The sequence below is a fragment of the Tenrec ecaudatus genome, chromosome 2, assembly GCF_050624435.1.
Source record: "Tenrec ecaudatus isolate mTenEca1 chromosome 2, mTenEca1.hap1, whole genome shotgun sequence".
In the NCBI taxonomy this organism is placed as follows: domain Eukaryota; kingdom Metazoa; phylum Chordata; class Mammalia; order Afrosoricida; family Tenrecidae; genus Tenrec; species Tenrec ecaudatus.
The window spans coordinates 122,376,179-122,401,103 of record NC_134531.1 but is presented as its reverse complement, the minus strand read 5'-3'; the positions used below and the strand labels follow the sequence as shown (position 1 = coordinate 122,401,103).

At 43.8% G+C, this 24,925-nt stretch overlaps 1 protein-coding gene across 2 annotated transcripts in view; it reads right to left on the bottom strand.

The window, feature by feature from the left end:
• The window catches only part of TNFAIP8 (TNF alpha induced protein 8), a 151,855-nt gene that overhangs the window by 41,426 nt on the left and 85,504 nt on the right, over nucleotides 1-24,925 (bottom strand). The window contains exon 1 of one of the 2 annotated variants that reach the window (XM_075541422.1): nucleotides 6,300-6,577. The exons of the other annotated variant lie outside the window; for it this stretch is intronic. Within the exon in view, the coding sequence (XP_075397537.1) occupies nucleotides 6,300-6,372 (73 nt within the window). The 5' untranslated portion in view covers nucleotides 6,373-6,577. Of the gene's footprint in view, nucleotides 1-6,299; nucleotides 6,578-24,925 lie in introns of those variants that run through there. 2 annotated transcript variants of the gene reach the window in all.

Sequence of the window (24,925 nt, the reverse complement as noted above, 5' to 3'; positions counted from 1 at the left end):
AAACAACAGAGGCAAATACTGTACATACTCAACCCTGATACAGTGGTGATCTATGTGTAAATGCTTGGAGCAGTGGTTCTCAACCTTCCTAATGCCGCGGCCCTTTAATTCAGTTCCTCATGTTGTGGTGACCTTCCAATCATAAAATTATTTTTGTTGCTACTTCACCACTGTCATTTTGCTACTGTTATGAATCCGGTGACCCCTGTGAAAGGGTTGCTGACCTCCAAAGGGGTCGCGACCCACAGGTTGAGAATCACTGGCTTAGATAGCCATGCTATCTGAATGGGTGTGGGAGGGAGAGTAGAAGTGTACCTATGAATATACACAGGTTTAGAAAGTCATCCATGAATGCAGGCTTTTCCTTACATCATGAATGCATCTCCTCTCCCTACCTTGGTTTGAGCCCTCCGGGTTGCCGTAACCACCTGCCTCATCAAGACTTTGGGTTGCAAGAAGTGGAAATTGATTCATGCTACCATAAGCAGAAGACATAGTTGGAAGGACATTCTAACATCCTTCACAAAGAAGCTCAAAGAACTAACGTCTGAAGTGTATCAGGAAAGTGCAGCCTAGCCTACCCAGAAGTTTGGTTAGAACTTCTTCAGCACCTTCACTACCTCAGTATCCTTTTAGTTCTGCTCAACCTTAGTGTTACCCTGTTCATTTAATTCTGCCTTCCTGCAGCAAAGGCTGGTTGGAGTAGATACTTTTCTAGAGCATTTCCGTAGCTTCCCTCACTCTTACGATGTTGAGCTTGTACAGTGAAACCCGTGAGAGTAGGAACGTGAAGGGACTTCCGTGTTTTTCTGGGTCTCACATATTTTCTGAGTCTTAACACTTTGCAACTACACATTTCAGTGGAAAATATTTAAGTGTTTCTACTCTGACAGGTTTTCACTTTACACAAGTTCTGAATTTTACAGCTTTTGCTGTATGAGTATTTGTGTCGTCAATCGTCTCCACTTTGTGAGGAGCTCTTGAGGGAAGGGGGGTGAGGGCATGGGAAGGGCAGAAAGGGGAAACCCGTCACCAGGTTGGACATATAGATCCCACCCCACCCCCCTGCCAGGGGGATGAATGACAGAAAGGTGAAGGTAGACAACGGACAGTGTAAGACACGAAATAAGAATATATAATTGATCAAGGATTCACGAGGATGGGATGGGAGGGAGGGGAGAAAAGGGAGAACTGATACCAAGGGCTCAAGTAGAAAGAAATTGCTCTGGAAATGTCAGTGGCAACATATGTGCAAGTGTGCTTAATACTATTGAATGATTCTTACAAGATTTATAAGAACCCCCCAATAAAATAATTTTTTTTAAAGAATTGTACAAGTTTGGTTTCTTGTGGGGGGAATTGTACAAATTTGGTTCTGCCTTTCTTTTTTTTCTGTTTTAATCCCCAGTGTCACACTGGACTTTTCAGATAGGAGGGCTTACTAAAAGTTAAACTGATTAATAAAAATGAGATGACGTGGTAAGACCTTTTAGAGTACTGCTTAGAAATTGTAACTTCCCTTTGCAGGAATAATGCCCTTAGCCGAGAGGACTGATCCATTTTAGACTTCTTAGGTTTTCCCACTTGGGCCACTGACTGAGTTCCCACACCCAGAGTGAAACTCTTCCTCTTCCTGGACCAGGTCCGAACCCACTGTTGCCTAAGGGGCTCCTCTTCCCTCCTGTCTCACACAGGGTTTCCCTGCTACACAGAGAGTTTCTCTTTTTATCTTTTAGCCATCAACATAATCCTTATTATTATGATACATTACTGAACGAATGCTGCAAAAGACAGTGTAATTTTTGAAATTTTTATTAGGTGAATTAGGTGAAGGTTTATCATAGGGCTCACATTCAACAATTCTCATAGACATTTTGCATCAACTCGTCCGTTGAAACTACCATCCCCAGTTCTAACACTTTCTCCTTGTTTCCCATTTCCATGCCTCCTTTTTTCCTAACCCTCTGAACTCTGTTGTTGGGTAAATGATGCTCTTTTGCACGTAAGTGGTTGGTTATCCTACTACAGGCAAAAATTCAGTTCCAGATCTTAGAGGTAACTAAGAGACATTGTCTTGGGAGTCCCACCTATCTCTGACAAGGAAGCCTGGTCTCTTTTATGATTCTGAGTTCCACATTTCCCCCTACTCTGTCCAGGAATTTTAATGTGATCCTTTTCATTAGGCGGATATTGTGAAGGAGGATCAGAATTGTAAAGTACACCAAATTATAAGCTCAGTTTAAATCCAATGACTTCATGGTGCTTGGGTGACATTCAAAGGGTGGGATCTATCATGCAGCAAGTATACATGTGCCTCCCGGAAGAGCCTCAGCTACCAGTACAGAAGATGAGAGGGGGAGGGGGACAGGAGGCTGTAGTGTCATAGGAATCAAGGAAGAACTTTAGGATTCTAGGGACAGTCTTCTCCTAGTCCCAAATGCTGCAGAAAAGGCAAAGCAAGAGATGGTCAAAAATTATAACTTCAGTGTCATCGTGATTTCCACAACTAGGAGTCACTGGTGAAGTTGGTGAATGTGGTGTCAGTGGAACCGTAGAGAAAAAGTCAGACTGCAAGTGGCGAGGGAGGATGGAGAGTAAGAAAAGAGAGACCTTGTCTAGTAGCTGCTGCTCGGTTGACGGAAGCTTTTGGTTTTTACGGAGGCAGACTGGCCCATCTTTCTCTTGAAGAGGGGTCAGTGGGTCTGGTGGGCAACTTTCCAGTTAGCAGTCAAGTATTTTTTCCATTGTAATACCAGAGCTGAATGCAAATACTTTAATGAAAAAGTTCTTTCAAAGGAAAGACATAAGGCAATGCCCCAAGTGGACAGAGTACTGAGGATTCATTAGCACGGGGATCATTCGTTCAATCTACAAATGCAGAATGAGTACCCACAAGGGTGTGGGAGATAGAGTGGAGAAGGAAACAACATGGTTTTCCTCAAAAACTTGTGGTCTAGGATAAAGTAGAGATGCTAAGCAGTCACGAACGTAAGGGATATTCCAATGATGAAATGAACAGCACCGATGAGAGGGATTCTGGGGAGATCAGATTCAAGACCAGAATCTAGGAGTTGTGTGGGGAAAGGGGTGATGTAAAAAGAAGGATATTCCTGGCAGACCAACAAGACCCTGAAGTGAGGAACTTCATTATGTCAGCACACGGAGGAAAGGAGCCCCCTGCCACATCCCCCTCAAAATCCATCAACTGGAATAGAGAAGCCTCAAAACTAGAGCGAAGCTGATGAAGGAGAGGTCTTCTCTAGAAGGAATAGCACCTGCTTCACAAACACTAAACGTCAGGAGTGAAGCTGAGTCTCTCTTTCTGGGAGGAGAAACACAAGGGAGCTGTCTACTGGGTACTGTCTTCTTTGTGGAATAGCAGGGCTGGTGAGGCATGAGAGAGCTGAGCTCACTCACTGCTAACCTCTTGAAGGCTTATTTCTACCAGCCAAATTCTCAAAAAGCAACCCCTCTTAACAATGGCTTCTTGCTTTCAGAAAATTCCACAGATAAGATGACCAGGGCAAAGGAACACTAAAACTGTCGTTGGAAATCTTAAGCGTCACTCACGTTTACTATTTCATAATTAAGTTGCTTTACTCAACAGGAAAAGACTGCATGCCAAAAATGTGGCCATTGGCCTATCTCCTGAGGAAGCTCTCAGCCACTGAAAACTGTTGATATCATCCGTTTAACGGTCTTCCTCATTTTCATTAAATGGGCTTCTTCCTTTATGCCTCTTACTGTCCTATTAAGTTTACGGCTAGACAACGTAGACATTCAGCTTTTATTTAAAAAGGCCTGGATGACTTTTCTCTTTAATACTCAAGCACAATTTCCTATTCATTTATAAACCACCAAAATTAAACTGGTTCTTTAAGAGATGGCTATACCCTAACGAGGGAGGCTCAGCACTCCTGGCCTGGAATCAAGAGCATTCTGAGCAATGATGGCAGCTTAACAATATTCCCAGTCATTTGCTCCTACATTCACGCACATACACAAATATGTTGGCCTCCAAGGACCTCTGAATCTGACTTGATATTTTTTTCAGATCCAATCCCAAACAAAGTACACTAGTCTCTTCAGTTCAGAATAATGACTTAAAAGTATCTCCCATTACAGTAAATCAGGCATGAAGCATCCAAAGGCAATTTTCTTGCAATGCAGACATTTCTGAATAGCTCATGGTGGTCACACATTAAGCTGCCCAGAAGGAAAAAAAATAAAACCAACAAAGCAGGAGGGAAAATCAGTAAGGATAGAGAAGCAGTTTAGGCGGTTCAGCTCCTCTCATTGACATGAGTGGTGACAGGTTGATAACACAGGTTCTAGAAAACAGCCAGTAACCAACATGTAAACGCGCGCGCGCACACACACACACACACATACACACACACACACACACACACACACACCCTGTATTTCTGGCAGAAGTTGCAATGATTCTAACTGGTTACTAAACTGTTCGTCAGTCTCCCCCAAGAGTTATTCAATACCCTACACTTTACAAGCCATCACTTCTAAATTCTAGAACTCCAGATTCATTTAAAAGAAACACTCTGGGATTTCTATTAAAAAGTACGGAGGCTAGATCATCTGACGAATGTAAATGATGGTGAGTGGAGGCCAGGTGAGCAGGAGGGAACCTCCTCATCCTCCATTGTGCAAGAGTGAGCTTCCAAATTTACAACTGGAGAGATAGGCAGGAGAGTCGCTTCTGGATGTTGCTAGATGAATGTATGTATACAGTACATACTTTGGGATATGGTTGCCTGATTTTGCTCCCTGTCTCTTTCCCAGGAGAGGAAAATCACACCAATTTAAGTGCTAATGGCAATTCATACAAAAGTTCACCTATTTGCCTTTGGCTACTTTTGACTTAGTACGCACTGATGTACAAAGGCTTGAGACTGGAAAAAAATGCTATCAGCCAGCAGCAGATTATTCAATAAACAAGGTATGCACGGGCTTATGTAATAATCTGTTGTGAACAATGTGAGAAAAAAACATGTGAAACTATCACAGCTTCATTAGCAAGCACAAGTAAGCCCAAGCATCCCTAGCTTACTGTGCGGTCTAACACTGCCATCAGCACAGAGACTGAAAAAGACCAAGGCCACAGCCAGGAACTTTCCCTCGCGGAGCTCCAGCCCCATCAGTGCTCCTTGCTGGCTGTCACTTTCATTCATGTCCGCCTTCTGTTTACTGACGAGCTCCCTCACACAGAGGAATCAGCTACGCATCAGCCCACAGAGGCTGCATCATGAAACACAGTTTTTAGTTGACAGAAAGGAGAGGCAGTAAAAGACAGAAGTGGACAAGCTGCAAGCGCTCGCCTACTTGATGTCTACCAAATGGAGAAATGATGGGGTTCCTTCCTGCTCAGCTGCGGTGATTGATTTTAAATTTACCAGCCTCCCAAGAGGCTACTTGAAAAGAAAAGGAATCTGGCTATCTTGAATGGTGTCCCCTCTCGTACTCTAATTTCCCCAACCACCCCCGCCATCACAAGAGCGCTTCTGTGTACATTAAATCTCAGGAAACAAAGCATACAAACACTCACGCACAAATACTCCCCAAACTCACACCAGCGTATAATTGTGTTTGGGTTGGCGCTTTTCCAGGCCTGTCACCCGTTCTCTGTTAAAAGTAAATGAAACCTTTCGTTCTGGCAAAGTTCAAGACAGACAAAACTCTCCTCAGTTTCAGGCTGCACAAGGCGCCCCTCACATCTCTCAGGTCCCCCCTAGGGCCCCCTCCATCCCCCACCTAAAAATGAACTCACTGATGAAAAGTCAGCGGGGGGTATCCAACAGCTGCCCCCCACCCCACCCCACCCGAAAAAAAACCTTTCACTTTCTACCCCCTTCTTTAGCTTCTCTCCTTGGCTGGAAACACGAGATTCTCCATTTCTGAACTCCTTTCAAGGGACCCACAACTGCTCAGGCTCTACGCAGAGACCCCGCTTTCGTCCGCCTGATGCCGCCAGGCAGCCCTCGCCCAAACACAGTTTGCATTCTTAGACTGGGCACTCGGCACTCGGGCTGTGTTGTTTCCAGAGAAAACGAAAGAGCAGTCTTTCGTGGGTCGGACAGCCAGGTCAGAGTTTCTCTGCCATCCCCTCTAAGCAACTGCTGGGCGAAGGCTGCCTACATCCATCTCCAGACCGCGGCGAAGGCACAGGGAACCTAGTGCCCATGCTTACTTTCAACCGCCCACCGATCCTTGCCCAACTCTCCCAGCTCCCCGCATTCTCCAGCGGCTCTTTCCAGCACGGAGGCAAATCAACGCCATACCTTCCCTGGGTTCCTCCGCTTCGGAGTGCATGGTGTCAGGGTCGCCGGCTGCAGGGGCGGGGACCGCGAGCATGTACTCAGGCCCCCGTCCGCGGTCCGAACTGGCACGCAACAGGAAAAAACGGGAGGAAAGCCACTCAAATCAAACCCTCCCGGGGCGGGAAGGCTGGTTCTGGGGCAGGGATTTCAAGGGGAAAGTTCTGCAGGAGTGACGAATCGCGTCTGCGCCGGCGGCGGGAGTCCGCCCGCCCCCAGCCCTGCGCCTCAGCCCGTCACTGGGCGGAGGCGACCTGGCTGGGCTGGCTGGGCCCGGGTGCGAGCAGGTGGGGCCCGCCGCCAAGGGGACAAGGGGAGGGGCACCTGTGCGCACACACAACTGAGGGGCAGACTGCGCCCCTGACAATCACATACTCGCTTACTCAATGGACGAGCAAAAAAAGTTTCCGGGCAAAGTTACAGTGTTACATTTATGTGTACCACACACACGCGCAGCAAAAAGAAAAACCTTGCGCGCCTTTGGGTTACATTACAGTTCATAGGACTTGTTTGGGGACTTGCATTCCAAGAACGAAAGATGTTTAAAGTGACTTCGTGGTGGACGTTTTCCCCGAAAGCAAGTAGCATAGGTATTGTCCGTGGATGTAAGGGCCAGCTTCCTCAGGAACTGGGGGTGAGCCCAGCGGGAATCTTGGGAAGAAGGTGAGGCGCCTTACCTCAGTACTTGCAACACAGGCGGGCAGCCTACTCACGGTGTTGGACTGTGGCTGGACCTTACTCATCGCCAGCGAGGCCAAGGCCCTGGGAAGTGCTCAGCAACTATACTTTTTTTGTTTTAATTTATGAATGGATGGATAGATAGATATAGAGATCAGTATGTCCAATTACATTTTTCACATCAGCTACACTTTTAAAGGGCGGCCCTTAAGAAAGGGCCTGGAACTCCTGGAAGGTTAAAGGTGATAAACCAAACCAAACCACACCCACGGCCATCGAGTCAATGCCGACTCACAGCGGTCTCACAGCCGCCCCAGGGAGCAGGGCAGAACTGCCCCTGTGAACTTCAGAGGCTGTAACTCTTTAGGAGAATAGAAAGCCCCATCTTTTCCCCGCAGAGTGGCTGGTGGTTTCGAACTGCTGACCTTGCAGTTAGCAGCCCAATGCTTGTGTGTGTGTATGTGTGTGTTGCAGAGGGTGAGGTGCGATGTGGAGGAAGGGGGGATGCGTGGGGTGGTGGTGGCGCTGTACAAAGGAAATTCAAGCTTTTGAAATATGGATGGACTAGTGAAGCTGGCCACGCAGAGAACCTATCCTTAAATTCAATCCCATTATGGACCACCAGTCCAGAGATCGGAAGTCACTTTAGCTGTTAGACATCAGTTCTCCCCGTGGAGAAATCGCAGCCAGCGATATAGCTGTCTTACGGGAGTGTTTTACAAAGCAGTTGTATTATTTCCAACCTTAAGCAAAAAGCCCTCAAATTACATACCTGAACAGTCGTTTTGGGGGGAAATTGTGAGTAAATTTGTATTGTAAGAGATTTATTTTCCAGGTGCTTTTTCTCAATAAAATGGGCAAAAACAAAACTCCAAACCATGAGTAGAAGCACTATGATCAACTGAGGGAAAAGAATGTACAAATGATACGCATTCAGAGACCATGCAGTAAAGTTAGTCTCTAATGACTGATATAACCTTAAGTAAGACGGGTTTCTGAGCCTCCATTTTCTCACTTGTTAAAAGACAAAAAACTGGTAATAGTATTATTTTATAGATTTATGTTTGATATTAAAGCAGGCTCTATATGTGATTTGAAAAAGCAAAATCTCACACAGTTTAGTATTAACTAGTGCACTTTAATAGTTAAACCTGTGCAGCTAATAGATAGGATAATGAATCCCCCAACAGTTTCCCAAGAGGAACCCTGGCTATCTGCTTCCATAAATATTTCAGCTGCAAAATCCCAAAGGGCAACAGCAGCACTGTATCATTAAACATTCTTCATAAGAAAGATGTTCTTCTCAGGTGCCCTCCAGTAGACTGCAACTCAGAGCAGAACAAAAAGTTGCTGAGTACTAGCCAGATAGGAGCCCTGGTGGCACACTGGCTTATGAGTTGGGCTGCTAACTGTGAGGTCAGTGGTTCAAAATCACCAGCTGCTTCACAAGGGAAAAATTGAGGCTCCTGAAAAGATTTACAGTCTCAGAAACTCCCTCTGAACCTAGAAATTCAGAAAGGAACAGTTCTACTCTGTCCTATACGTTGCTTTGCGTTGGACCTGACTGGATGGCAGTGAGTTTGTTTGGTTGTTGTTGTTATTATTGTTTGGACAGTGTCAGCTACATGATAGTATCGTTAAACCCACTGTTGCAGCTACTGCGGCAGTCACTAACCCTCTACTTTAACCAACTATGATGTCCTTTACAGCAATCGGTCTTTCCTGGTGACAGACCCACAGTAGGCAAACCAAAGGTTCCCCATTTGTAAAAGATAGTCAGGCTTCGTTTTAGTATAAATCACTGTAGTATTTGAACAGGAAGACTGTATTTAGGCTATTTAGTCTCAAGCAGTGAACCGCCAAAGAACCCTTTAACATTGAGTCAAGTTCAACTATGGGTTTCCCAGACTGTAAATCTGTACAGAAGCAGACAGCCTCATAGTTCAGCCACACAGCAGCTGGTGGGTCTGAGCCACTGAACTTATGGCTGAAATCCCAATGCCTAGCCCATAGCACCACTAAAGATCCTTATTCACAAGCAACAGATGTTATTATACAAATTAACATAAGGCCTAGGTATTGCAGAGCCATTCTAAAGGACTAAGACTCTAGGTAGAACTATATCCTAAAAACAAGATGAAGACATAACCAACCAGAGAAGAGAGAACAGAAGAAACATTTGGAGACTATCAGTCTTGCAGAGCCTCCCGGAAACTGATCTTGCCATTGAAAGTGTAACCAGCCACACCTTTCCGAAAATGACAGTTAATTGCTGGGTCCCCTCTACCAGACATCCTCCGTACCATCAGACTAATAGAGGTGACATGGCCCCTCTCTGTGCTGAATTCTCTGAATATAAGAAATACCTCCACATCAAGGCCTTCCTTGTCCTACCCATTGTGAATCATTGTGAAGTTCCCAGCCCCCTCACACATCTCCTTTGTCCACCCCCACTGCAGTACAAATGTCCACGAGGAGTCCTGCAGGCCCCCCACCCCCACCGCCGGGGCTGTGCACTACAAAGGTACAATAGCTCCCACTGGCCCATAATTGGTCTGGAAAAGGTGTAAAAACTGTTGGAGGTGATGACTATGCAAATGTCCGAGGGAAAAACAAAAACCTCCACCAAGTCCACTGCACAATGCAGTTGAAATTCAGCCCAAATTCCACACCTGATCTGTGCCAGGCAGGCCTCACTTCTACCCTCTCTTTGCAGAAAGGGCCGCCATCAATCAAATCCACTGCTGTGACTTGATTCCAATTCACATCATCCCTCTCAAGGCAGGCTAGAACTGCACCGTAAGGTCTTCAAGGCCGTGCATTTTCACGGAAGCAGGTGACCTCATTGTTCTCCCCTAGAGCGGCTGGCTGGTAGGTATAGATTGGTGATCGTTCACTTAGCTGCCCCAAACTTAACCCACTGTGCCACCAGAAAAACCAAACTCCAACTCACTGCATTCAAATAAGTACAGAGTGACTCTCTGAGCTTCCGAGGCTCTGTTTACAGGAATAGAAAGCCCAGTCCCAAGGAGCTGCTGGTGGTTTCAACCTGCTGACCAGGCGGATGGCAGCCCAATGTGTTACCACTACACCACCAGAGTTCCTCGTAAGAAGTACTTATAAATTTACTTTGCAAGTCCAATGTGCATACAACACATTAGATGTCTTAAAATATGTGTCCTGATGTCTTTGCTTCAGCTGTTCTGCTTGGTTTTTCACACAAGGTTCAGGAAAAGGTCCTCAGGTTAGCCAAGGGGGACAACTGCTGAATGAACAGTTCAAGCGCCAAGTAAACCTCGTAATTTAATTTAGCGTCAGTTTATCAGCTCAGTTGAGCCTTGAACATGCATCAGCAATCATTAAAAACCTACAGAGAAATTTATTTAAGTATAATCCAGCAGTCACCTTGAAGAAGATAGTCCTGATTTAGCTCCAGAACAAAGGCAGCTTATTTCAGAAGACTGTAAGTGGATAGGGCATTCCTCCGCTGTCTATATAACTTCAAAACCCTCTCCCCATTCAAGAGGGTAAAAGAAGACCCAAATTCAAATATAGTTTACAGAGGCCCCTTTGTAACCTCTTAAACAAGGCAATAACTGGCCAATCACCTGGATGAGGGAGACCATCAATAAGAGGCCATAATGATGTCCAAAGAATGCATGGCCAGGTGGCTAATTTAGAACACAGAAAACAACATTCATTATAAAATCATGACTGGTGACAGAGGGAACTATAGAAGTGGGAAAGGGTCCATTATTGAGATCTGAACACTACTGCAGATAGAAAAGTTGACAAGATTGGCTCTGGAGCCCTCTGGGCTTGGTCCTGCTAAGACTCATGTCCAGTAGTCATGGTAACTGAATTTCCAATAAGAACATGCCCATGGAAGTCCCTGAAGATGCGACTGCTTCTAACTCTGGGCTTTCTAGGGGAGTCATCATAAATACAGACTGCCCGAGGGCAAATTTTTTATATTGCTGCTTATGAGAATCAACTCAAGGGAGGTTGGATTTATGACAAAACACAAAATGGAGCTGACGCCATCACTGCAATCCAGGTGAATACAAGTCAAGCTCTAATCGATACCCCAAGCAATCCATCTACAGTGCCCCAGTCTTCCAACAATGCCAAAGGGCAGCTCATTTTCCTTTGTTGGTCTTCTGATTTATACAAGTTTGTCCCTTTGTCTTGATTTTGTGTTTTATACAAAGGGGGACTATTTTTTAGCCCCCATGAGTAACCCCTCAGTCTATCACAATGACGTGTGTCTCTTAAACATGGGGACTAGTTCACTCTTGCACGTGCAAAAAACTCTCCACTATCATCTGCCTGGCAATATGTCTGGGAGTCATACGAACAATATATTATGAATGCCTCATATAAAAACAGCAAGTAAGTTAGCAACACTTCTCACTTAATACCAGACTGTATTTCAACATCATACTGAGCGCCATCAGGTGCTGGGCTGCTAATTGCAAGGTCAGAGGTTCAAACCCACCAGGTGCTCCACTGAGGCCATCTGCTTCCAAAAAGGTTTGCATCTCAGAAACCCTACAGAGGATCGCTGTGAGTTGGAATCGATGTGATTTGGTTTATTAAACTCCAACTCATTTCTTACCAGGAATCTCCCACTTATGTATGAGAATGTGCCAGGGTAAATTAGTAGCCCTGACAAACTTGGGCATACTGGTATACTGTGGACCACAGATCTAACTACTTCAACCTCTCATGTTATCTTATTTTTGTCTCTGGAAGATTATAATACCAACTTGCACATAAACTTTATCAGAAACAGGAGGAAATTCTTCTCTTAAATTATACCTCAATAACCAGTTGCTGTGGAGTTGGGTTTCCACTTAAGGCAGCGGTTCTCAATCTTCCTCATGCCTCGACCCTTTAATACAGTTCCTCATGTTGTGGTGATACCCACACCATGAAATTATTTTCATTGCTACTTCATAACTGAAATTTTGCTGCTGTTATGAATCGGGTGACCCCTGTGAAAGGGTCATTCGATCACCAAAGGGGCCGTGACCCACAGGTTGAGAAGCGCTGATGTAAGGCAACCCCCTGGGTGTCTGAGTGGAGCCATGCTGCTATGCTGGGATCCTGGGGTGGCACACCGCCAGGCCTTTCTTCAGAGGCATCTGAGTGTACTCTCATCTCCAACCTTTTGGTTAGGAGGCTGGCACATTTAACTATATACAGAGGAACCCAGTATCTCCATAGTTAAAATAAATCTATAAAACATAGGTCATTGGGCCTTTTGCATACAAGTGTCCAGATGTCTAAGAAGGGCAGTCAGTAAGTTTTCAGACTCAAACATATGAAAAGATATGCAGATTTGGGGGAGAGGGGGTGAGATTTATTTGAATAGTATGACATTCTTTGCTTGAATTCAAAACGGTATTAATTTCTCTGCAAGGAAAAACACTAAAGTACACAGTCATAGGACTGTGGCTTCTAGGTCATAAGAACTTCAGGTCACAAATGCCTCCATTTCATCAAAATATTTTTATTTATATTCTGGCAATATAAGACTAAATCTGTACATGCAAAATTTAGGGCAGGGGGGGAAAGTGTTTATTTCACATAAAAAGTGACCTTTTCTTCTATCTGACTTTGAGGCTTTCCTCAACTTTTATATAGATTTCATTTAGTCTCCCAAACTAATTCACTCAGGTCATCATATTCATTTTACAGATATGTAATTAAAGAAAGCAGTTACATGATTTGCTCAAGGACATAAAGCTAAGCAATAATGTTCTTCAAAACAATAAATGCCAATTAGGCATCCTGATTTACTCTACTACACTACTCATGTAAAGTTCTATTTTTCAGAGAAATCACTCAAAGATCTCTATATTGGGTGGCTCCTAAGGAAATGAAGGCCGGTCGTACACAGGAGTGGAGTGGAGTGGTTATGGCATCATGAGGCTGCAATCCGCAAGGTCAGGGGCTTGGAACCACCCGCAGCTCTTCAGGGGAAAGACAGAGCTTCGGACTCCTGTAAAGAGTCCGGTTTTGGAAACTCACAGGGCAGCTCTACCCTGTCCTGCAGGGTTGCGATGAGTCAGCGTCGACTGGATGGCAGTGAGTACAGTCCTTGTATCTCAGTCATGGCCACTGAGTCAGGTCTGATTCACAGCACAGCCACTCCACCAGAGAAAGACGAAGCTTTCTCCAGTAAACATTTACAGTCTCTAAGAGAGTAAAAGGAGAACCCACAGAGTGGGGGAAATCTTAGATGACGCTACAACAGACAAGGGAGTGATCTTTAAAATCTATAAAAAACTGTAACACCTCAATACGAAAAAAGACAATTTACTCAATTAAAATGTTAAGTATAGGACATAAACCAATACCCCAAACAACAACTATTACTCACCATCTGGGAGATGTAAAAGATAGCAACGATGTTGTTGCTATTGTTATAGACCATAAAGTGCATTCTGATGAGATACCACTTTGTACCAACAATGACGGTCAAGTTAAAAAATTAAAAAAAAAACCAGAAAACACCAAATCCCAGTGAAGGTGTGGAAATATTGCTAGTAGGCCTACGTGAAACAATTAGGAACAGATATTCCCTACAATTCAAAGCATATACCCTAAAGAAGTAAGAGCCATCCCACAGACAGACATATGGATTCCCATGTTCAGTGCAGCTGTTCACAATAGGAAGAAGCCGAAAACAGCCCAAGTACCCATCAGCAGAAGAATGCATACAGCAGCTTTGGTATATGCAAACAATGGAATACTCTGCAGAGCTAAACAACAATGATGAACCTACGGAGCACCTCAGGATATGGACGGACCTGGAGAACATTATGCTGCGTGAAGCTAGTCAATCACAAAAGGATAAAAACCATATGAGACCACCACCACGGTAAGGATTTATAACTAAGACAAAGACTAACATACCAAAAGGAATAAACGTTGGAGCAGAATTTGGGGAGGGTAAGGAAGGTGGGGACACAGCAGCAGACTAGAGGGTTGGCAGGTTGACTTTGGTAAAAGGGAGGCCAAAGGACCACAGAGAGAAATGAGAAAATTTGTAGAGGGGGTGGGGTGGGACACAGGGATCGGGGTGGGGGGTTGATTGGATTGTTGCATATAGCATAATGATCAGAAATGTAAACCCACTACTTAATGCACAAATTAAAAATCTATTTATTTAAAAATCTTTAAAATATGTATTTGTCTCGAAAACACACAGGAGTTCAACTGTTTTATAGGACATTGATTCTTGTATAGACTGTTCAAATTACTCTTTCCAATGCTTAGATCATAGTCTCAAAGTTATCAATTCTTAATAGGCAATGCTTAAATAAGCCTAAATTCAATAGCTTCTATTTATTTAGCTACATGCAAATATAAATCATATTTTTATTTAAGATTAAAAATTAAACAGGACCTTAACTCCTGGGATATAAAGTTGCCAGAAGATTGGACACTTGAAAGTTTGATTTACTGATAACCCAGGAAGCAGATTAAGCACTGGTTACACCTCTTTTAAGGGGGTAGTGCTGTGCCTTAAGCACTGGGCTATGTGGTAGTTACATAATCTCCAGTTAACTTGATAGCACGAAGGGGCGGAGTTTAGCCTGTCAATGGGGTCACAGCCTAATGGTAGCTCCTTGTGGGTGCAGCCTTCTCATAAGGAGGGTCCTAGGAACCTCCAGTCTCTCTCTCTGCTTGTACCTTCCTGTTGACAAGCCATGTGGAGCCACGCTGAGTCCTGTGAGAGCCCTGGAGAGCTTCCACTGCCAATGCATCCCCAAGATTTTGCCCAAGATCACTGGCCTGTGATCTGCCTGCCTTTTGCATCATTGCATGTGCTGCATGAGCCTGAAGAGGGATTTATGTCCTACTGTCAGACTTATGGGCTAATGTCAGACTTTTAGACTTGATCTGGACTGGGCTGGGGTGTTTTCACTTTGGAGGGGGGGGTGCTTTCTTAATATACAATTACTTTTTGATATAAAGCTCTTTCTCACACATATATGAGTGTCTCTGGATTCATTTCTCTACTCAATCCAGCCTAACACAGGCGGCTAACCACAAGGTCAGTGTTTCAAACCCACAAGTTACTCTGGGGCACAAGGATGAGGCCATCTTCTAGAAAATCTATGGACGGTTACTATGAGTTGGAACTACATCGATAGCAGTGGAGGTTTGGGTTTTAATACCTCTTTCAGATCTGTAAACCAAACTAATCCACCTGTCACTGAGTCAATTCCAACTCACAGTAAGCAGACCTACAGACAGTCAGTGTAGCACAGGAGTAGCCAGGAGCTGCAAATGACTCCACAGTTATGGTTTGGATTTCGGGTGTTGCTGCCTCTTTGGAGAGTCCCTGGATTGGCGGTGGGCACGCACAAATGGCTAAGCACTGGGTTACTGAGGGAAAGGTTGGCAGCTCAAGGTCTGGCAAAAAGAAGCGAAAGGAAGTCCGACTAACCTGCTTCTGAGGATCAGAGCCTTGAAACAAAGGCAACGGAGCACAGCACTACCCTGCCCCTCACAAAGCAGAACTGGCTCGATAGCAACTGGTTTGGTTTCTGATTGAGGTGACTCTTTTGCCCTGAGATCATTTTCATCTCTTTCTTCTCTCGTTTTCCTGTAAAAATGATGTCCCTGGGTGTCTGTGAGTTGGAACTGACTTGAGGACTGTGGTTTTTTGTTTTTTAGATTGGGCTGCTTTTTCCATACCTATAAGAGAGAACAGGGCCACTCTAGCAGGGTAGCCACAATATGGAAATGAATCAGAGATGTGACCAAACTCTGAAAACTAAGATGTTCTCCTTTATCGCGCTCCCAAACCCATTCCTGATCAAAGCCAGGTTGTTCTGGGTTGTGAAGGATCTGACTGGAGGCCCTGCATTTGAACATGTGTGTTTCAGCAAATGGGAGATTGCAATGAAAGGGCTGGGCTCCCTTACTGTGCCCAGGTTCACAGGCGCAGTCCAGCCCCTCCCTGGGTTTCTTTCAGAAGGTGCGGCGGGAGGAGGAGGAGGAGGAGGTCCAGGGTCAGAGTCACAAGGAAGAAGTCGCAGACGTCATCTACTCAAGCCATCTACCTGACAAGCGGCATCCTAGGCCATCACTGGCAATAATGATTCCTCACACGACCTCCATTAACCGAGGACTCACCCTTTGAAAGGCAGTTAGTTCCATTTCCTACTCAGGTCCTTCTTATGAAATTCAAGTTTTAAGGACAGACCTCCACCCCGGCACCGCCTTCATCCTTACAGCAAGGAAATCACTGTGTGACATGGAAAGCACAGGATTTTCTTTGTCAGCAGCCTAGTCCAGTCCCTCAGCATTCAACTGCTGGCGGCAGTGGAATGTAACGTGAGACCATTACACACCTTCCCAGTGCAGCCACGCATCTGGTATTGATTATCGTGAAGAATTCAGAAGCTAGCAGCTCTGGTGGAGGCAGGCAGGGATGATGATGTCTTTTCTTTTCAACGTGATCACTCCGAAAACCAAAACTCACTGCCCGGGTCCATTCTGACTCACAGCGACCCTAGGGGCATGGTCGAACTGCCCCTGGGGTTCCTGCGGCTGTGACACCGCCTTACAGGGACAGAAAAGCTCATCTCATCACTCTAAGGGGGGATAAAACGATCCCAAGATAGACTGAGGAATGCATCCTACTTATTTGCATCTGTACAGTATTCAGGTCTTTATTCAGGTTTCTGAGAAAATTCAAATGTCACAAAGAAACCAGAAGCATTGTACCCTATGTGGAAAGTGAGCTGTGAACTCCTGGTCTGAGACCCGTTAGAAAGTCTAACCCACACCGAGTTGCCATAGTTCGATATCGAGTTTCAACATGGGGTGCACTCTCTATTACATTCACATGTGTGCCACGTGGTATTTATTAAAAAGTTAGAAAAGACTAGAGCAAAGCTACAGGCCAGGAATGGCTTGCCAGGTGAAGGAGGCCAAGGCTGGAAGGCAACAGACAAACTCAGCAGGTGGTGAAAATGTGAACTGAAGCCAACTTACCCAAACAGACCTTTAGCAGCGGGGGCTGGAGAGCAGATAACTTTTCCCGCAGGCACAGGAGCTTTGAAAGGCCTGGCTCAGAAGTCTTTCCACTTGAATGGGACAGGCTATACAACTTCCCATTACGCTACTTCTCCCTGAAGGAGGCCTGCGTACTGAATGTAACAGTAATGATCCACAATGTTCTAGAAATCCTCAAAATGGAGGTATTTTATGATAAACTGCTCATCTGAGGAGTGAACCTGACTACTTAAAAGGAGCATTATATCCCGACATTCTTAATGGAAACAAAAGGAAACTAAAATGCACGCATTTTCTTAATCAGAAACCCTTTCAACTCATTATATATAGGTGGTGAATTTTAGTTTCTCAATTTGAACTAAATAAAATCAACTCAAAACAGATATAAAGAGATAGAAAATTGCTTTCTATTGGGTCTCCCCGCCGTGAAGCCCAGGAGGAGTACTGCACAAGGAGAATCACTGATAGAAGGAGTGACAGGGAAAGATGGGGGGTTATAAGGAGGGCAGGGGATTTGGGCATACTCGTGAAGTGGGGAGGCGGGCAGAGGGAGCACTAGAACTGATCATAATCACACAAGTCAACCACGGGGAGGAATGCTCTAAGATTGATGTGGTGGTGATTGTACAATTACCCTTCATTGAATGATCGAACTATCAAATTGTCAGATATGTAAGTCATGTGCCAATAAAACTGTTGGGGGGGAAAGAGATAGAAAATAGGACTAAAATGGTGCACCAGTCCCCACTCTCTAGAATGATTTTATGTTGCAGAGTAAGCAAACATAAGGGGAAGCTGGGGATTCAGTGTTCACTCCCCCACTCTAGTTTCTGTGCTGCTGCTCACATGTGCTCATGCTGAGGATTGTCCTGATGAGCCGAATCAGCTGTATGACAGTGCTTTTGGTTTCGAGTTAGATTCTTTTCATACCAAACTGCTCCAATGTACAAACCAACTACTTTTGTCTGGTCTCAACCAAATAAACAGAAACATATTCCAATAGAGAAAATACTGGTTGTCTGATACTTACTGAGAGACATGGACATCAATCTCCAGTCACATAATGGTTTTAAAAAATGATGACCCTATACAAATTTTACTTTACTCAGAAATCTTCTGCATTCTTAACCAACTCAACCCCTTATCTTTTCATTGCTTTTATACTTTTAAAACTGCTTTAAAAAAACTCAAGATTCTCACCCTGGGATTCCTAAATTGTGCACCAAGATGCCTCAGGCACCACCATACACTCACAGGAGTATTCTTAGGAAAGATTAAATTTCCGAGGTAAATGGAGCCCGCGAAACTTCCAATCTCAAGTTGCGATACTGAAATAGTCAATTCTGAGGGATATCACTGTGGATGTCAAATGGATCTTGGATGAGAGGTGAGAACCTAAGAAAGGTGTTTACCTTGAGCCGATTGATTATGTAAAGGCTTTCAAACCTTGTCAATCATAAGAAGAGTGCTTAATAGACTGATTAACATTGCTTAGGTAAGATATTAAATAACCCAAGAAGCATCGCAGGAATGTGGAAGGAATACACAGTCCAAAAAGAACCAAAAAGAGCTGGTCAATGTCCAACCATGTTGGAAGGCAGCACATGATCAAACCCAATGGTAATGAAGGACAAAGTCCAAGTAGCCCTTGAACACTGTCAAGAATCAACGGTCCAGAAACTGATAGACGGACAAACAAACAACAACAGGAATAGGGGTTAGAATATCACTACCTAGTTTTGGGAGAGGCCACACATTTAATCCATAACTGTTTTCAAATGGCAATGACTGAAATGAAAAGACATTGATGGACTATCAAGAAAAATGTTTCAATAAACAAATGCAATGTGCTGAAATCACTCATCTTGGCTGAGAAATTTGGAAGACAGAAACTTGGGCAACTGACAAGTAAAGAACCATTTTGTGGCCATTCCAAACAAAGGTAATTTAATAGAATGCAGAAACCATCACACAATATCAATGCTATTACATGCAAGTAATATTTTACTGAAAGTAATTAAAAAATAGTTGCACCAGTACATCAATAAGGAGCTGCCAGAAATTCAAGCTGAATTCACAAGAGGATGTGACATGCGGGATACCACTGCTGATGAGGCTGAATGGAGAGAATGTAAGAAAGATGTTTACCTGTACTTTATTGACTATGCAAAGGCTTTCAACTGTGTCAATCATAACAGACTATTGATAGATAACATTTCAAAGAATGGGAATTCCAGAAAACTTCACCTGTTCACGTGGAACTCGTACACCGAGCAAGGGTAAGTCATTTGAACAGACCAAGGGGCAAGTGCATGACTTAAAATCAGGAGGGTGTGCTGGACTATGTGAAGGAGAGAGCAGCAGTAGGACTAGCGGACCCTCATGAACTACCTATAATATACAGATGACACAACCATGCTTGCTTAAAAGAATTGTTGAAGCACTGGCTGATGCAGAACAAAGATGACAGGCTTCAAAACTGACTACACTTGAACATAACGAAAAATCCTCACAACTGGATTAATGAACAACATCGTGAAGGGACTGCACAGAAAAGACTGTGAGTTGCTAATGGATTTCATTTTTTTGGATCTACAATCTATGTCCACGGAAACTGGTCAGAAATTGAATGACCCATTGCATTGGGCAAATCTGCTACAAAAGGCCTTTTGAAAAAACTGTTTTAAAAAAGCAAAGCTCACGCCCCCCACTATCATGGTCACTATCTAGTCATCTGACTAGACCAGAGGATGTACACTGGTACAGATAGGAACTGGAAACACAGGGAAACCAGGACAGATGATCCCTTCAGGACCAGTGGTGAGAGTGGCGATACTGGAGGGTGGAGGGAAGGTTGGGTAGAAAAGGGGAATCGATTCTGAGGATTTACATATAACCTCCTCCCCGGGGGATGGACAACAGAAAAGTGGGTGAAGGGAGGGAGATGTCGGACAGTGTAAGACATGGCAAAATAAGAATAATTTATAAATTATCAAGGGTTCATGAGGGAGGGGGGAGTGGAGAGGGAGGGGGGAAATGAGAAGCTGATATCAAGGGCTTAAGTGGAGAGCAAATGTTTTGAGAATGATGAGGACAATCAATGTATAAATGTGCTTGACACAATGGTATATATGGATTGTGATAAGAGTTGTATGAGCCCCCAATAAAATGATTTTAAAAAGCAAAGAAGCTACTTTGAGAGCTAAGGTATGCCTGACCCAAGCCAAGGTATTTACCATTGCTTCATATGCCCAAGAAAACTGGATAATCTGTAAGAAGACTGGAGAATTTAATGCGTTTGAGCTATGGAAATGGCAACAGAGATAAAATAATACCGTAGACTTCCAGAAGGACAAATATATTTTAGAAAAAGTATAAGCAGAATGCTCTTAGAAAGGATGGGGAGACTTCATCTAATGTCCTTGGAGCATGTTATCAGGAGGGACCATCCGCGGGTCGATGGGCATGATGCAAAGGGAGATTACCAGACAAGTGAAAGAGATACTACAAGTTGCCATCAATTTGATTCCAAGCCAATGGCAACCCAGGGTCACTAGCATTTTCAATGGCTGAGTTTTGGGAAGTAGGTAACCAGGCCATTCTTCTGAGGTGCCTCTAGATCAGCGGTTCTCAACCTGTGTAGCAACCCCTTTGGGGGTCAAACGACTCTTTCATAGGGGTCATCGAAGACCATCAGAAAACACATATTTTCGACGGTTGGGGGTCACCACAACATGAGGAACTGTATTAAAGGGTCACGGCATTAGGCAGGTGAGAACCACTGTTCTAGATGGAGCTGAACCTACAACCTTCCATTAGTAACCAGAAACATTAACCATTGGAAATGCTCAGGACTCCATGAATGACATTAAAAAACTCACTGTCATCAATTCAGTCCCAATTAAGAGCAAGCCTACAAGATAGAGTAAAATTGTCCCTGGGGGTTTCTGAGAATGTAACTCTTTGTGGGAGTAGAAACCTTCATCTTTCTCCTTCATAAGCCTCAGGCTCATTCTTTGTAAACTGGTAGCTTCAAACTGCTGAACTTGTGGTTAACAATCCAACACGTAACTCACTATGCTACCAGGGCATCATGATGTTACTAGAGGCAAAATCATGAACACATACCCCCTTCTCTCCAATACACACATGTAGAAAGAAAGGCAAGTAAATCATTCAGAAATGCCAGCATTTGTTTTCATCCACTGGGAATTACTTCAAACAAACCTTATGACAAATTTGAATATTTGGTGCCACCGCACTATGGGGGAAGTCTCCGCTGGACGCACCACCATCCTTTCTGCCCACACTCTGCCCACTAAGGCCTGGATCAGGGACCAATGCCTCCATAAAGCCCACTGAAGCCCATTGTGAGGGAATATTTCTATAGGAACTTCTGTCTTTAAAATTGCTAATCTTTATACTAAAGAGACTGAAGAATCGATGCACTTAAATTTTGGTGCTGGAGAAGAACAGACATAGTCTGTCCTGGAAGTACAGCCAGAATGCTACTTAGAGGCAAGGATGGCAAGACTTTGTATCATGTAATTTGGACATGTTGCCCGGGAAGACAAGTCTGTGGAAAAGGACATTACGCTTGGTAAAGTAGAGAGGCAGTGGGAAAAAGAGGAAGGCCCTCATACTAGATGGACTGACACAGTGGCTGAAACAACAGGCACAAATATAAGAAGAGTTCATTGTAAAAATAGCACAGGACCAGGCAGTGTTTCATTCTGTTGTATACAGGGTTCTTATGGGTTAGGGGCTGACTCGATAGCACCCAATAACAACAGAAATCTTGACATTAGCTGACTTCTGAGACAGAGTGATAAACCATCTAAAATGAGATTATTAGTCTGTGATTTTTGTAAAAATAATAATACAAAATAAACACTACTTGGCTTAACCACAAAAAAAGAGATTATACCTTGTATTTTTTCTCTTTCTAGAAAATAAAACACATGTTGAGCACGTTGAAGGTTCTATGCCACTTACTAAATTATTAATCTTTTACTAAAATCAAATGATTACAACATACACGAATAGCCTAATATCCCTGAAGTCATTTTAAAAGCGAGTGACAGTTTAGCTCAATAAAAAAGTTCTACCTTTAGAATTTTGTTTTAAGAACTATTTATATCCAGAAGAAAAACGAGCGACAAAAACCAAAAGACACGGAAACAATTCGTCCAGTGTACTAATGGACCATGAAAATGTCTGTCTCCACAGCTTGAAAACCAAGAACTAGCTGGTTGTTGCCCAGTTACCACAACCAACTGCTCTGAAAGGGATCACATTAGAACAGTGGTTCTCAACCGTCCTAATGCTGTGACCCTTTCATACGGTTCCTTGTGTTGTGGTGACCCCACCTACCATAAAATTATTTATAACTGCAATTTTGCCACTGTTATGAATTCGGTGACCCCTATGAAAGGGTCGTTTAACCCCCAAAGGGGTAGCAACCCACAGGTTGAGAACCACTGCATTAGAAAGTCCTGGACGGAGGGGGAGAAAAATTAAGAGCAAAAGTCAAAATCAAAGCAGAGACCAGCCTTAGTAGCAGGTAGAGAGAGACTAGTGGAACCCCCAAGGCCATATGACCCTTAGACCTAGAAGTGGGATAATATTCTGTTGCAGAATAATCAACCATTGACAATAAAGGGGCAGGATTTATCCAAGAGCATAGTTCCGGGGGTTAAAGAAGGAAGAAGAATGGAAATAGGAAACATCCAATGGATACGTTGAGGGGAGTGCAATGGATGAGTTGAATCAGAATGTGCATGAATAGTTGAATGCAGAACTCTCATTTGCTCTATAAACCTTCACCTAATTCACAGTACATTATTACTCTTTTAATGATATATATGCAATCAAATTGACAAGAGTAACTGGAAAGATGGGAAATGAACCTGTAGGTGTACTGAGTTTACATTAATGTAAGGAACAACTTAGAAAAGGAGAGTGAAAAATAGTCGTACAACTTCAAGAATGTAATCAATGTCAGTGACTCGTACAAGTAGAAACAAGTTGGTGTATGTTTTGCTGTCTATATTCTCAATGAGATGTAAATAAATAAAATTGGGGGAGAGGATAGTCTTATCTTCACTTAATCCAAGAACTATGCACATAATAACATTAAATAAATATACTCCTTTGCTGTCTTCAAATTTAGAAAACAAGAAAATTTGTAGTGCATCTGAAGAACTGAAGCTAGTAATCTGCGGCAATCCATAAAATCTATCAAGTTTCTAAAAAAAAAAAATCTGTCAGAAAAAAAGCCAAGGAACATCGCTTCTCGACCTTTTGGCTAAGATCAAGTGTAGAAAAAGAACCAAGGGGAAAACAATTCTGGCAGCTGCGAACCTTCTGTTTTAAAAGATGCACAGAATGCACACACTGCTGAGCAAATGCAAGCATCCCCAGTACAAGTTCAGTGGACTCCAGCCTTCCACCAACACACTGTGCGTATCTTCATGGAGGCAACACGACTCACCATCCATCAAACACCACCATTAATAAGGCAGATTGAACACAATTCCACTTCAGTTAACGAAATTTGTAGGGCCAGCCAGGTACAGCAGCAGCAGCTGCCCACTTTTAAAAGAGCAGCGACGTCACCATCTTCAGGTTGGAAACTTTGTTTCTCTTGGGTTAAGAACTAACATCCGGCACTAGGCCACCTGAATATATAAACTACTACATCCCAGATGGGAATTCCAGACACCTCTCAATGCAAGCCTGACCTTCTCTCAGGCAATAAACAGTCTATTCACAAGCCTCCTAGGAGCAAACTTCCCTTCAGAGGCTGTTTGCATTTAGAATATACTATAGTTTATAAAGCCAATTTGGGATCCATCACTGTACAATGTGTCATCTGTTTTCTCAGTGGGTGAAATTAAGCTGTGAACATGGGAAACTAGCATTTTGGTTGTCCCAAATGTTATAATGTTGAGCAGAGAGAGGAAAAAGTATGCCACTTGGACCAAAATCCCAAACCAGGAACTTAGTTCAGAACCAAGAACTAGCTGGTTGGTACCCAATTGCCACAGCCAACTGCTCTGAAAAGGATCACACAGGTGGTCTTGAATGGAGTGGAAGGAAAATGAAGAGCAACATCAGAATCAAAGACAAGGCCAGCCTTACTGATCAGGAAAAGATGAGTGGAACCCCCTTACATGTAGACGTGAACTCATGTCTGTTGTAGAATAATCAACCATTTATAATAAAGGGGCAGGACTGACCCACGGGCAAAGTTCAGAGGGTGTGCTTGTATTCACTGCATCATCAATGAGTGCAAAGGAGACTCATGGAGCTCCCTTATTACAATTCAGCCAGGTGCAGTTTCTAGAAGTGCTCTCACAGATCCTACGGGCAACCATGTAAGACAGAAACCTTTATGCCTCATTGGCCCCACTGACTTCTGAGAAGGACACAAATCCTTAAAGACAGTAAGTAGCACCTAACTCAAGGTCGCTTAGCACAGACATGGTGCTGACTTAGCATGTGGGTCTCTGACTTCATTTAATGGTATTTTTCCTATCTGATGCGGTCTCTGAATTAGCAGCGCACAAAAACACTTACATTTACAGCAAGTACACCATATGCTCCAAGAACAGAGGGACAGGGAGCAGGAAGTGAGATCAGAGACCAGAGCTGATACAGAAGCTCTGAGTGTGGCTAGGTTAGAGGAAGGAGCCAGAAATTAATAGAAAAGAGGAAATTTGGAGGAGGAACAGGGGTGACCAAGGGGGAAGGCAAGCAGTTCCACTTCACACATCTGAGTCTGATGTGGGTGACTGATGTGAATGTGAATCTTCTACCACAGGCATTCTCCACCTAAGCAGAGCTGGCTCCGTGAGTGTTGGAGCCTC